This window comes from Myxine glutinosa, chromosome 5 (genome assembly GCF_964187855.1).
Source record: "Myxine glutinosa chromosome 5, kmMyxGlut1.1, whole genome shotgun sequence".
NCBI lineage: Eukaryota > Metazoa > Chordata > Myxini > Myxiniformes > Myxinidae > Myxine > Myxine glutinosa.
Window position 1 is genome coordinate 61,096,694 of NC_136265.1, and position 17,214 is coordinate 61,113,907.

The 17,214-nt window shown below is 41.9% G+C and overlaps 1 protein-coding gene across 1 annotated transcript; it reads left to right on the forward strand.

Moving 5' to 3' along the window:
• Positions 1 to 12,606: 12,606 nt before the first annotated feature.
• LOC137428582 (uncharacterized) lies at positions 12,607 to 15,057 on the forward strand. The gene is made up of 3 exons (XM_068118485.2): positions 12,607 to 13,487; positions 13,572 to 14,038; positions 14,459 to 15,057. The coding sequence occupies exons 1-3, from the start codon at positions 12,607 to 12,609 to the stop codon at positions 15,055 to 15,057; spliced, it is 1,947 nt and encodes a 648-aa protein (XP_067974586.2).
• Positions 15,058 to 17,214: the final 2,157 nt, after the last annotated feature.

Genomic DNA, 17,214 nt, shown 5'->3' on the forward strand with positions numbered 1-17,214 from the left:
ATCCAAATCAGGAATACCAATCACATTCTAAACAGCAATAATGATAATGTGGATCCTGATAATTTTCGAGGATATCCTCAATATTTATATATTTAGTTTTTATGCTTGGAAAAACATCCTGTGCTGCGTCGGGCAAGGAAATGCTTCAAATCCGAGTCATCAGGCTGTAACTCACGACTACCTGATGACTACCTGTTGTGAAAAAACACTAAAAAATAATTATAATAAGCTATGGTGTGACAGGTTTCAGGTACGGGTATACTGAGTTTATTAGCCCTCGTTGGACTTGGTCCAAAATGGGAGCTTATGGATTGGGTCTCGTCCGTCCGTCCGCAACTGTATCTCGGAGATGTATGGACCGATTTTACTCATACTTTGCACAAAGCCAACACCGGATGGTATACATATGCGCATCATTTTGTTTCGCAATGAGATCAAAGATGGCCGACTGGCAGTCATTTTAGTTGTAAAAAACCCAAATTTGAACACGTTCTCAACCATTTATTGGAGATGCATTTACCGATGTTGTTCAAACTTGGTAAACAGATAAAGAATGACTACTTACATATGCACATCATTTTCTTTCGACATCAGATCCAAGATGGCCGACTGGCGGCCATTTTGTTACTTTGTCACTTAATCGTGTCCCCAACCATTTCTCGACATGCATGGATCAATTTTGTTCAAACTTGGCACAAAGACAATACATGAGGGTATACATATGCAGAAGATTTTGTTTTGTAATCAGACTAAAGATGGCCGATCGACAGCCTTGAACTCGGTACATCAAAATTACTATAACCACGGGGGTTATGATATTTATGGCATTTTGTTCTTCCTTATTATGATTTACCACAATAAACTCAGTTGTAATTAGAGGGTTTTACCATACCTTCAAAAATTTTATAACAGCGCATGACATAACTATAGGTAGGCTCTGTGGAGATACAGTGAAAGCCTTCATTGTGTCGGTCCATCTGTTCAATTCTGTTCATCCATTTTAACAAAATCCCGAAAATGAAACTCTTACTCGTAATATCCAGCACTGCGGGGCTTAGGTTTGTGCTCTAATGAACACCTCGAGTTTTATATAATTTCTTATTTATTTTTAACGTTTTTCTTGAGGTAAATAGAAGAAGTTTTTTGATTCAGTCATAACATTGTTTAGTTTTAATGAGATATTTTTGTTTCAGGTTTCATTGTTGAAGTGAAGGTGAAGTCTGAGTTTGCGGATGAATCATCCTTTCAAGGCGAAGGTCTGAACCACAACAACATTTTGCTTGTCCTATTGATGTGTACATTGATCCTATCCTAGGATCCTGGGTTTGAATCCCGGTCAATCGCTGAATTAACGCCAGGGGGGTTGACTCAGCCTGTCATCCTTCCGAGGTCGGCAAATTGAGTACCAGTTCACTGGTAATTCCCTGCTTGTCGTTAAAGGCGGCAAAAAGGGTTGGCGTCAGGAAGGGCATCCGGCCGTAAAACATTGCTTCAAAAAGGGGACTGAAAAACAACAACAACCACGGTTCCCGAAAAAGGCCAACCCCCGCTTGCGGGGAAAAATGGCCTCTAAAGGTGTTTTTTTTTTTTTTTAAATTGATGTGTACATTGTATGGGAGCTTGGTCTCGCTCTCTCTTTCTCTCTCTCTCCCTATCACGTTGCTGTTGGACTTGCACCTTACGGACATGTAACAACTTAAAAACGCAGCTCGTTAATAAACCAAATTCGTTCAACACGTTGAAACGTCACAATATTTGGAGGAAGCGTTCACGCATCGATGGTTATGATGGAATCGGTCAGTTACAAACCTGCAATTCCATTAATGTAGACAACATCAAGATACAACAGGTTGACTTTGTTATTGCAGATGTTGATGGGAAGCCGATTGGTGATTCTGTACTCCTGCATTATCCCCTGAGAGGTAAGTTTTCCTACTTTCAAGCCCCATATAATAGCATGTGCTGAAGCGCTTGAGGTGAGAGGTGCTTTTTTCTCTTTTCGTGAGATCTCTGTCTCTTGATTGTAGTAGTTTCAGCGTGATTGGTGTTTCACACACACAAAAAGACGCACACAAAGAGACATACACACAGACAGACCGAAAATGACTTCTATTAATAAGACGTGTCTGATGCTGTTGAAAATCGACTTTCCCATTTTGTCTGACTAGCAACGGTACCCGCCCTACAGGCGGGGCTTCATTTGGGAGGCCCAAATGAAAAGGTAACATATCAGAAATTGAAGGCTTTTTTTTATTTTAAATGATTCATATAAACATCCATTAAATCATATCACACACAAATCATCAAAATCTAAACAGTATTTTTAGAATGTCAATAAAAAAAAAACCACATCACTGTTCATATCGGTAAATATTATTCCATCGTGTTTCAAATCGTGATATCAACTGTACGCTTTTCTTTAGGGAATTTTTAAAAATGATTTTGTCCCTCTTCTTCAGCTTAGAACTTCAGGATAGACGACATTGCTGATAAAAGTTCCTTTTGACATAAAGTTTTGACATATCATTCCATTTTCTTTCCTAAAGAAACGCGGACAGTTGATATCACGATTTGAAACACGATGGAATAATATTTACTGATATGAACAGTGATGTGGTTTATTATTGACATTCTAAAAATACTGTTTAGATTTTTATGATTTGCGTGTGATATTTAATGGATGTTTATATAAATCGCGCCTCCAAATTGGAGCCACGCCCTTAGGGCGGGTACCGTTGCTCGTCATATACAATGGCGATACAACAATTTTTACTGCTTTGCTTTGAAGAACGGGAATGAAGGGGGCGGAGCGTGTTAATATGTCTGGTTGAAGGTTTTGGGTGATGAGGGGGCTTGAAGCCAGATTTTAATCTGACAGCCGCCATATTGGTGCTCACCGTCACTGCGATCCGAAGCGAAAGACGCCTCAGAGCTGTCACATTCACAATCGCTATGTTGTATGTACTATTGTACTCCCGATACGTGTTTCCTTCATTGTAAAAACTACCAAATCAACAGTTCAAAGGATTTTGAGCCGATAGGTGTTATAGCCTTGGCAATATCGATGGAGACAGCGATCTGTTAGCGTATACACCGCCCAAATAGCTATGTGGAATTCTCTCATGTAGGGATTAAACGTCGTTTGAACTTTGGCCGAGGTTATTATTTACTTTTAATGATGTTTATATACGAATGATGTTTAATGATGTTTATATTGGTTTTGGGTAGTCCTTTCCGCATATCTCGTGGGATTGTGAGTTGGAGAGACGGCCGTGATGGCGGGCAGGGGGTTGGAATTCTCTCAAGCAGGGATTCAACCCGTGTCCTTATAAAAGGTCTTGTCCAAGGTCACCGAGTCCGATCGGTGCAGCCGTGCAGTGATCGGTACAGCCGTTTGTGCGGCACCCGGGAAAACAACATCGTCACAATGAAAACATCGTCACAATGAACGTTATGCGAACGCGAATGTTATGCGGGAGTCCAAACCTGAGATTGCTGGAGACCAGAGCTGAAATTGGAAAAACAAAAGAGCCTATTTTACTCCTGGAGATCCCAGGATTACCCACCCAAAATATCGTTGCGATCGGTTCAGCAGTTTTTGCGCGAACGGACATACAGACAGACGGATGGACATTTGGTGAATTACAGTAAGATTCTACCTTGTGTAGAATGATACATTTTTTCATCAGACCTGGTCAGTTACCTGCAATGTGACATTCAATGCCAGCAAATTACATGCTCTCACTGTCTCTCCACAAGGATCGGAAGACATACAGTGCATTCAGAAAGTATTCAGACCCCTTCACTTTTTTCACATTGTTATGTTGCAGCCTCATGCTGAAATCGTTTAAATTCATTTTTTCCCTCATCAATCTACACTCAATACCCCATAATGATAAAGAGAAAACAGGATTTTAGAAAGTTTTGCAAATTTATTAAAAATAAAAAACTGAAATATCACATTGACATAAGTATTTAGACCCTTTGCTATGACACTTGAAATTTAGCTTAGGTGCCTCCCATTTCTCTTGATAATCTTTGAGATGTTTCTACACCTTGATTGGAGTCCACCTGTGGTAAATTCAATTGATTGGACATGATTTGGAAAGGCACACACCTGTCTATATAAGGTCTCACAGCTGACAATGCATATCAGAGCAAAAACCAAGCCATGAGGTCTAAGGAACTGCCTGCAGAGCTCAGAGACAGGATTGTGTCGAGGCACAGATCTGGGGAAGCCTACAAAAAAAAATCTCTGCTGCATTGAAGCTAGCGGCTAGGGTGCCAGCTTAGGATCCTAGGATCCTGGGTTCGAATCCCGGTCGATCGCTGAATTAACGCCAGGGGGGTTGACTCAGCCTGTCATCCTGCCGAGGTCGGCTAATTGAGTACCAGTTCATGGTAATCCCCTGCTTGTCGTAAAAGGCGACAAAAAGGGTTGGCGGCAGGAAGGGCATCCGGCCTTAAAACATTGCTTCAAAAAGGGGACCAAAAAACAACAACAACCACGGTCCCCGAAAAAGGCCAACCCCCGCTTTGCGGGGAAAAATGGCCTCTAAAGGTGGTTTTTTATTGAAGGTTCCCAAGAGCACAGTGGCCTCCATAATTCTTAAATGGAAGAAGTTTGGAACAACCAGGACTCTTCCTGGAGCTGGCCGCCCGGGCAAACTGAGCAATCGGGGGAGAAGGGCCTTGGTAATAGAGGTGACCAAGAACTCGATGGTCACTCTGGCTGAGCTCCAGGGATCCTGTGTGGAGATGGGAGAAACTTCCAGAAGGACAAACATCACTGCAACACTCCACCGACCTGGGCTTTATGGCAGAGTGGCCAGACGGAAGCCTCTCCTCAGTGAAAGACACATGAAGGCCCGCTTGGAGTTTGCAAAAAAGCACCTGAAGGACTCAGACTGTGAGAAACAAGATTCTGTGGTCTGATGAAACCAAGATTGACCTGCTTGGCCTCAATTCTAAGCGTCATGTCTGGAGGAAACCAGGCACCGCTCATCACCTGCCCAATACCATCCCAACGGTGAAGCATGGTGGTGGCAGCATCATGCTGTGGGGATGTTTTTCAGCAGGGACTGGGGACTGGTCAGCGTTGAGGGAACAATGAACGGAGCAAAGTACAGAGATATCCTTAATGAAAACCTGAAACAGAGTGCTCAGGACCTCAGACTGGGCCGAAGGTTCACCTTCCAACAGGACAATGACCATAAACACACTAAAGCCTAAGCACACAGCCAAGACAATGCAGGAGTGGCTTAGGGACAACTTTGTGAAGGTCCTTGATTGGCCCAGCCAGAGCCCTGACTTGAACCCAATAGAACATCTCTGGAGAGACCTGAAAATGGCTGTCCACCAACGGTCCCCATCCAACCTGACAGAGCTTGAGAGGATCTGCAGAGAAGAATGGCAGAAAGTCCCCAAATCCAGGTGTGCCAAGCTTGTCGTGTCATACCCAAGAAGACTCGAGGCTGTAATCGCTGCCAAAGGTGCTTCAACTAAGTACTGAGTTAAGGGTCTGAATACTTATGTCAATGTGATATTTCAGTTTTTTTCTTTTTAATAAATTTGCAAAACTTTCTAAAATCCTGTTTTCTCTTTGTCATTATGGGGTATTGAGTGTAGATTGATGAGGGAAAAAAATGAATTTAAACGATTTCAGCATAAGGCTGCAACATAACAAAATGTGAAAAAAGTTAAGGGGTCTGAATACTTTCTGAATGCACTGTATATCCAATGCACTTCTCTGACCAGCCACCAGAAGATGAGTGTAGTCCCTGAAACCGCTTGGCTTCACTCTCTGGCTTTTATGGGATTATCCTATTACCAAGCTCGGCTTGCATCATTTGCCAGTTGCTATATGGGTATTATCTGTTGAGCTAAAACATTCCTTTGTCACCCTGATCACAATATGGTGCGCAAGGCTTTCATACTCTGCTCTACGGAGTATGGCTTAATACACTTCCGGTGCTCCTACCTCACACTTTGCTCCTCCTGAGGCAATGAAAAACAATACCTTCTGCGCAGTTGGTATCTCAGGACAGGAGGCAGATTTCCAAAGACTGTCATTCTTCTACTGGTGGCAGATTAGTGGTCTCTTCTATTTTATACAAACTTTTATCTGGCCTTACTCCTCCGGCCCTCACCTACCTCTGTCATCCCACCCTTTCCTTCCCAGGTCGCACGCATTCCTCTAGACACCTTCACCTGTTCACCTTACCAATGTTCATACTGGTTTCTCATCTGCATTTATTCTGCCGACTGTCGAAACATCTCCCTGTGTCAGTTTTTCCCTCGTTCTCATTTCAGTCTTTCAGATGTGCTGCCCATCACGATCTTGTGTACTCACCAATGTGCATCCACAATCTCCAACACACTCTCATTCTTTCCACATCTGTTTCTCTTGTCATTCTCTATCATGCTGGTGTTCGTCCTCATTTCCTCCTTATCCCACAATCCCATCGTTAGTTCATGAAACTGTCACCCTTCCTTTTTTTTTTTGTCCCCCATCGCACCGCGGAGCGAAAGGGGGATTATGGTTTTCCCCTCCGTCCGTGCGTGCGTGCATCCGTCCGTCCGTGCGTGCATACGTGCATGCGTGCGTAAGCGAAGGACCGAATTGTAATTTGGTGTGTGGGTGCAACCCACGTCAAAATCCAAGATGGCCACCGCCATGTATGTCTGAACCTTGTGAGCGGAATATCTTGAAAAATAAGCGAAGTAACAACTTCTAATTTGGTGTGTGGGTGTATCTAGGCATAAGGAAGAACGCTATTGAAAATTAGGTCGCCACGTCAAAATCCAAGATGGCCACCACCATATATATCTCTGAACCTTGTGAGCGAAATATCTTGTAAAATAAACGAACTACTAACTTCTAATCTGGTGTGTTGGTGTATCTACGCATAAGGGAGAACGCTATTGAAAATTGGGTCGCCACGTCAAAATCCAAGATGGCCGCCTCCATGTATGTCTGAACATTGTGAGCAAAATATCTTGAAAAACAAGCATTCTGAGTATTGCGCTGCAATGCATGTCCCCTACCGGCATTGGGTAGCACTGTCATAGAAGACAGTATTATGATTTACCGCACTCCACATTATAGTCTGGAAAACTGTTGGGGAAATTCCCAAAGTTTAAAGTGCCATAACTTTGTCAAAAATGATCGAAACGTCGTGAAGCTCGAACTTGATCTGTATCTTATCATGACGAAACCATGTACCAAGTTTGAAATCATTAGCATTAAGAGTTTAGGAAAAAAGTCCGGAAAGCTGTTCTTTGCGTGACGGACTGACGGACCGACGGACTGACAGACAGACGGAGGGACGGAGTTCAGACCTATAGTCCCCTACGGTGTACACCGGTAGGGGACTAATAAACGAACTACTAACTTCTAATCTGGTGTGTGGGTGTATCTACGCAGAAGGGAGAACGCTATTGAAAATTGGGTCGCGACGTCAAAATCCAAGATGGCCGCCTTGCGTCTTCCACTTTGTCAACTCGCATCACTTCACTGACGGGGGACCTAGGCGTAACACTTGTTGTTGTTCATTGTCAGTGGAAATAAAGTGCATTTTGTTGTTGACGTTTAATATAATTTTAATTGACAAACTTTTGAATCTTTTCCTTTTTATTGTGATGGAGGTTTGATCATTTCACTGAAATTCTTTTTTGTGTTCATTTCCAGTGAAGAGCGAAAATTTTCAAAGTGATTTATTTCGGAGTGCTCAGGATGCTTTGAGCAATGAGTGTGTAAAGCAAGAATTTTGCGATTTGCCTCCCAGGGAGCTGAAGAATGCTCCTCAGCTGCCCGAAGGTAAGCAGAGCCTTGCACAGAACACATGGCACTGCTCGGCTTTCTTTGTTCTTTTAACGATACAACAACAACAACATGCAGTTTAAAGGCCATTTTCCCTGCTAGAGCGGGGGTTAGCCTTGCGGTCCCCATGACAATCTTCTCCATTTTGCCCTATTTTCTGCATCTCTCCTTGTTAACCCCCTTGCCCGCATTTCTTCTTCCACCATCTTTAGCCAAGTCTTTCTCGGTCTTCCCCGTCTTCTACTTCCTTCTACATTCATTTCCATCACTCTTCTCAACCAGTCACTTTCATCCTTCCTCAACACATGACCAAGCCATCTCAACCTGTTCCTCTTCACAAGCAGTATCTTTTAACGATGAAATGCTAAAATTCAACATGTCACTGTTATAAATTATTAGTTCACCTGGACTTTAGTCCGGTGAAGGTGAGCCTATGCGATTGAGCAGTATCCGTACGTAAGTCAGTCAGTCAGTCAGTCAGTGAGTGCGTAAACACTTCAGTCATTATCGATTGAACCAAACACACGATTTTGATGAAACCTGGTCACAAACTTCATATCTGATCCCCAACGAAGGTGCATTTACCGCATCAAAATCTGTGCTCATTGTGGGGATCTACGGGGGGTTTTTTGTCCCCCCTCCCCCCAAAATAGATATGTGCTCTCTTCTCCGAAACTACACACTCGGTTTTGATGAAACTTGGCCAAAAGCTTCCTATCTGATGCCTAACGATTGTGTATTGGCCACATCAAAGTCTGTGCTCATTAAGGGGGATTATGGGGAGCAGAGGGGTGTTTGACCCACCCCTTCCCTACCCCCCCTAAAAAATAGGTACGTGCTCTCTTCTCTGAAACTACACACAATGTTTTGGGGCAATTCCACGAGAAACGGTCCGCAGAGGTCAAATTTTAAGTTTGACTGAAAAAGGTCATGTTATGTACCAAATGAAAGCTGAAAAAATGTACTTTCAGATAATATCAAGATCACTGAGTTAGCTTGCTCTGTTGGCTTACATCACTCGTTGCAATTAATGAAGTCATTCTACTGAAAAGCGCAGTAAAATTGGCCCTCGACAATGCAAAGAACTATTAATTCATTAGTCTCTCAATTCATTGGCATGGTCAACAAATGCTATCCATCAGAAGATACCTGTATGAAGATTATTTCAAAACCAATTGAAAAAAATATGAGTTGGCCTTCTATGCTTAATTAACACTCAAATTAGGAGTCAGATGTCACTCCGTGACGTGTCACTCCATAATGAAAATTTGACATTTGTTTACTTTTCTCTTTAACTGGTGGATGAAAAACCAAATAAATCCAGGGTCATTAAGAACTTATACCACCCAATCATTGTACAGTATAATTGTATATATTTTTAAAATCTACAAAAAATAAATTAAAAAGAAAACTTGTCACTCCGTAACGTTACGGAGTGACTCATTCTGTCAAACAATTGATAACTCAGCCTGAAAAAAGGTGGCGACAGAGTAGCTGTCCCAGAATTCATTGCGTGCCAGATTTTACTTCTGTATGACAAGTTTCAAGTTTACGCGTGGTCATCTTGAGCGGTTTTGAAATTGGTTTACATCCAGCAATCGGTGAGTACAAACTACACCTCTGTTGTCACCTGCGGATACGCATCGTAAGAGGAAAACTAGACAAATCACCGCACCACCGCGGACCGCCAACTTTGCAGTGGACAAGCTGAGTGAAGCTGCTTACAACCTCTACTGTCAGTTTTTGTGGCCTAAAACATTTCATGATCTTTTAGATGATTCGTAGAAGGGTACGGTGCAATTCAAATGGATAATTTGTCGATGCATTCATATTACAGAAAGGAAGGCATTGACTGCTGCCGAGCGCCAAAAGCGTTTTCGAGACAGGCACAAGGAAAAATGCAGGGAGCTGGATGCGAAACGCAAGAGAGAGGCGCGTGCTGCTAATGTTGCGAAGGCAAGGGAAAGTGAACGTGCACGTCAGCGGAGATGTCGGAGCAAAGTGCAAAAACACTGAGTCCCGATATTTCATGGATGTCGCCAGGGAAGAAAGACATTGTGGTCATTAAGACTGGGAAACGGAAGGACAAGGTTCAAAAGAGTTTCCTAATGATGACAATACGAGAGGCATACAGTTTGTTTTGTGAGAAATATCCAAACATCAAGATCGGCTACTCCAAATTCGCAGCACTTCGTCCAGCCAATGTATACCTCAATTCAAAGTTTCCGCACAATGTCTGCCTCTGCAGATATCATGAAAACATGCGCCTCTTATTGGAGGCCTTGTCATCTCATGTACCTGGACTTTCGACCAACTTTCGTGAATTCCTTGGAAGCACTGTATGTGATCAGGATTCGGACAACTGCATGACAGGAAAATGTCAGGAATGCCATACCAAGTTTGCCACAGTGTATTCTGTCGACGACGAAACAGCTAACCTGCCGCTGAAGTGGTTTCAGTGGGAGACAATTGAGCAGCGGGCCACAAAATTAGCTAAAGATGGGACTGTTCAGGATGCCCTGCATGAGGTATTGCAAACAACTTCCATGCTTCAGCTGGCACTCATTCATCAAGAGGAAGCAGAGCTACTTCTTTGAAGATAGAAGGAAGGCAGTTGATGGTGATCGCATTGTCGTCCAGGTCGATTTTGCGGAGAACTATGCTGCGATAGAACAGAATGAAATCCAGAGTGCTCATTGGAGCCACGTCCAAGTCACTCTATTCACAGTGTGCGCCTGGATTGATGTTAATGTTACCGAGTCTTTCGTTATTGTTCGCGATGACCTCCAGCATGGCAAATATGCTGTTCATACCTTCCTGTCCAATATCATCACCACACTGATATCACGCCACCCCAGGATTAGGGCGATTGACTTTTTGTCAGATGGGGCAGCCAGTCAATTGAAACAGAAATTCTTGTTTTCCAATCTAACATTCCTTCAAGAATTGTTCATGATTCAATTATCCTGGAATTTCTTTGCCACATCTCACGGTAAGGGCGCTGTTGATGGGATAGGAGGTGAGGTAAAGAGGAGAGTTTGGTTGGCAAATCTGGCTGGGGATCCTGTATCTGATGCAGAATCCTTCTTCCACGTAGCAGCGGCACAGTGCAAAAAGATCGAAGTTTTATTCATCGCAGCAGGAGACATTCAGAAGTGCCAGTCGCAATTGGACGAGCGCTGGCAGTTAGTGAAGTCGCTTCCGAATACACACCAAACACACTGTGTGAAACCTGTGAGGAAATATGTTGTGAGCGCCTCTGTACTCAACAGCGGAAGAATTTGAATTGGTGAGTCTTCACCCCGAGTGCCATGTATCATCCTTGGAATGTCAAAATACTGCTAGTCCAGCACCTGCTGAGCGCCCCAGGTCAGACAGTCAACCCCAAGTGCACCCTGGTGACTTTGTGACTGTGCAGTATGTCACAGAAAAATCTCAGAAGTTGTTTGTTGGCCAGGTGACTCAGATAGTAGATGATGGTTGTTTGGAAGTATAATTTTTGCGAAAAGCGGGCCTATCTGACTTGGCATATACATTCCCAGAGGTGGAAGATAAATCCTGGATTGATTCCAACCAAGTTGTCAGATTCCTTCTTTAGCCATCCCTCGACCATCGCAATCATTATGTATTTGCTGAATGTCCTTTGGGAAAGGGAACCTTTTGCAGGGCAGTCATGTGAAGTTTTGTGATGTGGTCAACTGATTAATTCCAAACTTTGTTTTGTTTCTGGTCATCCACTCGTAAATTGTTCTCAATTTCATTGGGCTATTTCTTGACTTTTGTATATGTTTATTGTATATTTTCTCAGTTCAGATTTTTATTTTTATTATTTTCTAAAGTGTTAGATGTTGAAACGCCAGCACAAGTCAGCTGGGTTCAGAATGAAAGTCTGGCGTAATCTAGAAATGATTTGTTGCTTTGGGAGAAATCTCAAAATTGACTCGTCACTCCGTAACGGGATTTTTCGTCACTCCGTAACGGGACTATTGTAATTATTTCAGAGTAATTAGGTCATGTCTGGAATTTTGAAACCCCTGTACTGAAGGTACAACTATTAGTGTATCTTCCCAGTATTTCATTACAATTTTATAACTATTGAGAGCAGAATTTTCAATAAATGTTGTTATTGTTTAATAAATGAAAAAAGACAGTGTCACTCCGTAACACAGTTTTTGAATGTTAATTACTTGACAATGGTCCAACTTACAGGAACTCCATTAATATCTCTGTAAAGTGCAATTCTTCCTTTACAATATGATATATAGAGAGTAGGTACTAGTGGCTTTATCGCTGTGCTAGAGCAATCAAAGTTCACAAAAATGACTCGGTGTCACTCCGTAACGTCGTGGAATTGCCCCAAAGGTGTATTGGCCGCATCAAAAGCTGCGCTCATTAAGGGGAACAATGGGGGTGTTTTTGATCCACCCAAAAAAGTATTTGCTCTCTTCTCCGAAACTGCACACACAATTACTGTGAACCTTGCCCACAACATTAATCACCCATGATGTAGCAATGTTTGTTCACAGCATAAAAAAAATCAAGGTCTAAGGTGGTCTGTGGGGGCTTGACCCCACCGAAAGTAGGTATTTGCTCTATTCTCCCAACATATGACAAATTTTAGATCAAAATGGAGTAGAATATGCATTTTGATGTTGCATATTTCGCAGCAATAGTGATTTATTGATGTTTTCTGAATTGTCTTTGCAGACAATAAAATGAAAATGGTTTCTTCTTCCAAGCCAAGTTCACAATTGTTTAACACAGAAGTTTCTTTCAATCAGAACATGACACAGACTTGTCAGGAAGTTGACAAATATCGTGGTGTTCGAACCAAGAACAGTTGTATCAACACATTCAAGAAAATTGAAAGGAACCAGAAACCACACAAGTGTTCTGTTTGCAACAAAATGTATAGCTTATTGAAATATTCAAAGAGATGCCAAACATTACACAAACGTGAGATGCCATACAAGTGTACTGTTTGCAGCAAGGAATTTTATTGGTTATCATCTTTCAAATGTCATGAAGTAAAACACACAGGGGAGAAGCTTTATAAATGTCCTGTATGCAACAAGAATTTTTCTTCTTCATCAACTTTATATACACATAATAAGATACACACAGGAGAGAAGCCATACAAGTGCTCTGAATGCATCAAAGCTTTTCCTCTTCTTGCCAAGCTGAAGGAGCATCAAAGAATACACACTGGGGAGAAGCCTTACGCATGTTCCGAATGCAACAAGCGTTTTGCCCTTTTATCAAATTTATCTCGTCATCAAAAAATACACACAGGGGAGGCACCCCTCCAGTGTTCTTTGTGCAGCAAGAAGTTTGATTTTGCTTCAACTTTGAAAACGCATCAAACTATACATACGGGAGAGAAACCTTTCAAGTGTTCTGTATGCAACAAGGCATTTGCTGTTGCTTCACGTTTGAGATTACATCAAACAATACACATGGGAGAGAAGCCTTTCAAGTGTTCTGTGTGCAACAAGGCATTTGCTGTTGCTTCACGTTTGAGATTTCATCAAACAATACACACGGGAGAGAAACCTTTCAAGTGTTCTGTATGTAACAAGGCTTTTGCTCGTGCTTCAAATTTGAAAACTCATCAAACGATGCACATGGGAGAGAAGCCTTTCAAGTGTTCTCTTTGTAGCAAGACATATGGTTCTTCATCATCTTTATGCCATCATAAAAAAATGCACATGGAAGAGACACACTTCAAGTGTTCTTTGTGCATTAAGGTATTTGCTCTTGCTTCACGTTTGAGATTACATCAAAGAATGCACACAGGAGAGAAGCCTTTCAAGTGTTCTGTATGTAACAAGGCGTTTGCGCGATCTTCAAATCTATCTCAACATCAAAAAATACATATAGCAGAACCAGCCTTTCAGTGTTCTTTTTGCAGCAAGGCGTTTTCTTTTGCTTCACGTTTGAGAACACATCAACACATCCACACAGGAGAGAAGCCTTTCCAGTGCTCGACGTGCAGCAAGGCGTTTACCACTTCATCATATTTATATGAACATCTAAAAATACACACTGGAGAGAAACATTACAATTGTTCTGTGTGCTCCAAGGCGTTTGCGAAGATTTCATACTTAAAAGCACATAAAAGAATACACACAGGAGAGAAGCCTTTTAAGTGTTCTGTTTGCGGAAAGGCATTTGCGCAGTCTTCATCTCTACGTACACATAAAAGAATACACACGGGTGAGAAATCTTTCAAATGTTCTACTTGCAGCAAGGCATTTGCACATTCTTCAAATCTAGATATCCATAAGAAAATACACACAGGAGAGAAACCTTTCAATTGTTCTGCATGTAGCAAGGATTTTACCAATATCACGTCATTGAGAGTTCACGAAAAAATACATACAGAAGAGAAACCTTTCAAATGTTCTCTGTGCAGCAAGGCGTATGCGCTGTCTTCATATTTACACGTGCATCAAAAAATACACACAGGAGTGAGGCCATTCAAGTGTTCTGTTTGCAATAAGGATTTTACCTATATCAAGCATTTGAGAGTACATGAAAGAATACACACAGGAGAGAAACCCTACAAGTGTCCTGTGTGCTGCAAGGCGTTTGCATATTCTTCATGTTTATGTGAACATAAAAAAATGCACACAGAAGAGAAGCCATTAAAGTGTTCTGTTTGCAATAAGGATTTCACCAATGCCAAGCAATTGAAACGACATGAAAGAATACACACAGGAGAGAAACCTTTCAAGTGTCCTGAGTGCTGCAAGACGTTTTCCTCTTCTTCATATTTATGCGTACATAAAAGAATACACACAGGAGAGAAGCTCACATGTTCTGTTTGCAACAAGGATTTCGCTCATATCACGCCATTGAGAATTCATCAAAGAATACACACAGGAGAGAAACCTTACAAGTGTTCACAATGCGGCAAGGCATTTAATCAGTCATCGAGTTTCCGTCAACATCAGAGAATCCACACAGGAGAGAAACCCTACAAGTGTCCTGTGTGCTGCAAGATGTTTACGTCTTGCTCATCTTTGTACATCCATAAAACAATACACACAGGAGAGAAACCTTTCAAGTGTTCTACGTGCAGCAAGGCGTTTGCGCATTCTTCAACTCTACACGTACATAAAAGAATACACACAGGAGAGAAACATTTCAAGTGTTCTGTGTGCAGCGAAGTATTTGCTTATTTATCAAATTTACGTTCTCATAAAAACATTCATCGAGGAGAGGAATCCTAGAAGTGTTCCATCTGCAAAAGACATTTGCTCATTTGTTAAGTTTACGTAACCGTCAGAAAACACACTCAAAAAATAATCCCGACAAGTGTTCTGTCCTTGCTACTTCATCATATTTATGTATGCATCAAAGAATCCACACATGAGATCACGACAAACAAACTACATGTGGAGGCTATCAGAGGTTCAGTGAGCATTCCGAAAAGAGCCTTTGGAACAATGCGATGAGAATGAAGTTTTGCAATCTGGTTCATGAATAATGATCAATGCATGAATGAATGAATGATCGTTTTGAGGCCATTTTTCCCCGCTAAAGCGGGGGTTGGCCTTGCGGGCCCCATGACAATCATGGTTCCCTGTTTGAGGCAATGTTTTTATGGCCGGATGCCCTTCCTGACGCCAACCCTTGGTCGCCTCTTACGATGCGCAGGGATACGGTGCACCTATTCTAAACCGGGGTACACACCGGGATCATTCATCCCAGCAAGCTGGTACTCAATTTGCCGACCTCGGAAGGATGACAGGCTGAGTCAACCCCCCTGGTGTTAATTCAGCGATCGATCGGGATTCGAACCCAGGATCCTAGGATCCCAAGCCGGCACCCTAACCGCTAAGCCAACACCAGGCTTCACCATCATGAATCATGATCATGAATAATGATCCTTCACCGAAAAAGGTGGTGGATATTTTGAGTTTTGGGAGAACTTCCTCCCACCTCCTAAAACCTGCATATGGAGATAACAACCAACGAGAGACATGAACAGACCTGGAGTTTAGAGGAGAAGGAAATTATCCTCTAGTGCAAAGTGTATATTATGCATGAAGCATCAGGGATTAATGGTAATGAAGAAAGATTCATGAACCAGTTGAAACAAACAAAGCTGGCAGCCAAGGCCGAAAGATTTCTATTAAAGAAATTCAATACAGTCGCATCAGTGAAGGGAAAATACTTCACCCAGGAAAGAATAAAGGAAATAACAAACAAAGCAAGACAAAGCATTTGAAGACATGAATTGGATGACCAAAGAAGAGAGACTTAAAATGAAGATGAAAAACTGGACAAAGAAGGAAAAATGGACCTTATTGTGGGCAATGGAGTACGCCAGATGAAAAGTCGTGAGAAAGGAAAGTGCGAACACCTGGGAACCGATATTCTGAAGAATGTGCCCTGATAAAGTCAACTGTAATAGGGCAACTCTAAATTCAAAGAAAAACAATTTCATCTATCAGAAAATATTCACAGAGGAGGAATTCAGCATAAGAGATGAATAAATTGAATAATAAATAATTGGTCACTATAGATGGTGAGCTACCACAAATGCCACAATGGAATGACGGGACATAGGTTTGGGATGAGATTCCCAGAATACAAACTCCAAAAGAAAAGGAGCAACCAACATAACTTACTGGTGTTGCGCAAGAAATAGAACAGGAAGAGAGGAGAGGAGAAGCAAATGGGATTTCAAGTTTAATTACAATAACAGAGACAAAGATTGGGCAACAGATTGGAGAATTGAATCAGGAAACAAAATTGGAAACTCCACAACAGGATCAAAGATTGACGATAGCAAATGCAGTAGCAACACCTCGAGAGGAAGAATAACTCGAAGTTACTAACTCAGCTCAAATAGCACCTTTGCAAACAAAACAAATAAGACCAACAAAGATAGATCACAATGAGGAGGAGAATAACGGACAACAGAATGAAGAAGAGGAAGAGGAGGTTGACAACAAACAGCATGGGCGTGAAGAGGAGTTGGCTAATAAAATAGAGAAAATCAAACTAATATCACCCAGGAAAGACCGCAACTCTACCAAATAAAAACTAACAAACAACTGAAGATACAAGAAAGGAGAATAAACCAAGCAGTCACTAAAATGCTCCTCAAATCATCTAATCTGAGAGAAATTAACAATGAGTTTTGCAGCAGCACTGTATGTCCAAGAGAAAATAACAGGCAAACAACGCAAAAGTAAATAAATAAATAAAGATCTGATTATCTGAACAGACCACCATGGAGACTGGCGAAGCAGAGAGACCAACTGAGGAAAGGAAACGGGACAAATAGAACAATTCAAGAAGGGAAACAAGTTCAAAGCTCAACAAAAGAACTGGACAAATAAAAAAGGAATACAACATGAAACTAATGGGCTAGAACC

Excerpts from the sequence above, each read along its gene's own strand:
- LOC137428582 (XM_068118485.2), top strand. The coding sequence starts at position 12,607 with ATGACACAGACTTGTCAGGAAGTTGACAAATATCGTGGTGTTCGAACC. Across the intron at positions 13,488-13,571 it reads TGTTCTCTTTGTAGCAAGAC|ATTTGCTCTTGCTTCACGTT; the intron begins ATATGGTTCTTC and ends GTGCATTAAGGT. Across the intron at positions 14,039-14,458 it reads ACATAAAAGAATACACACGG|AAGAGAAGCCATTAAAGTGT; the intron begins GTGAGAAATCTT and ends AAATGCACACAG.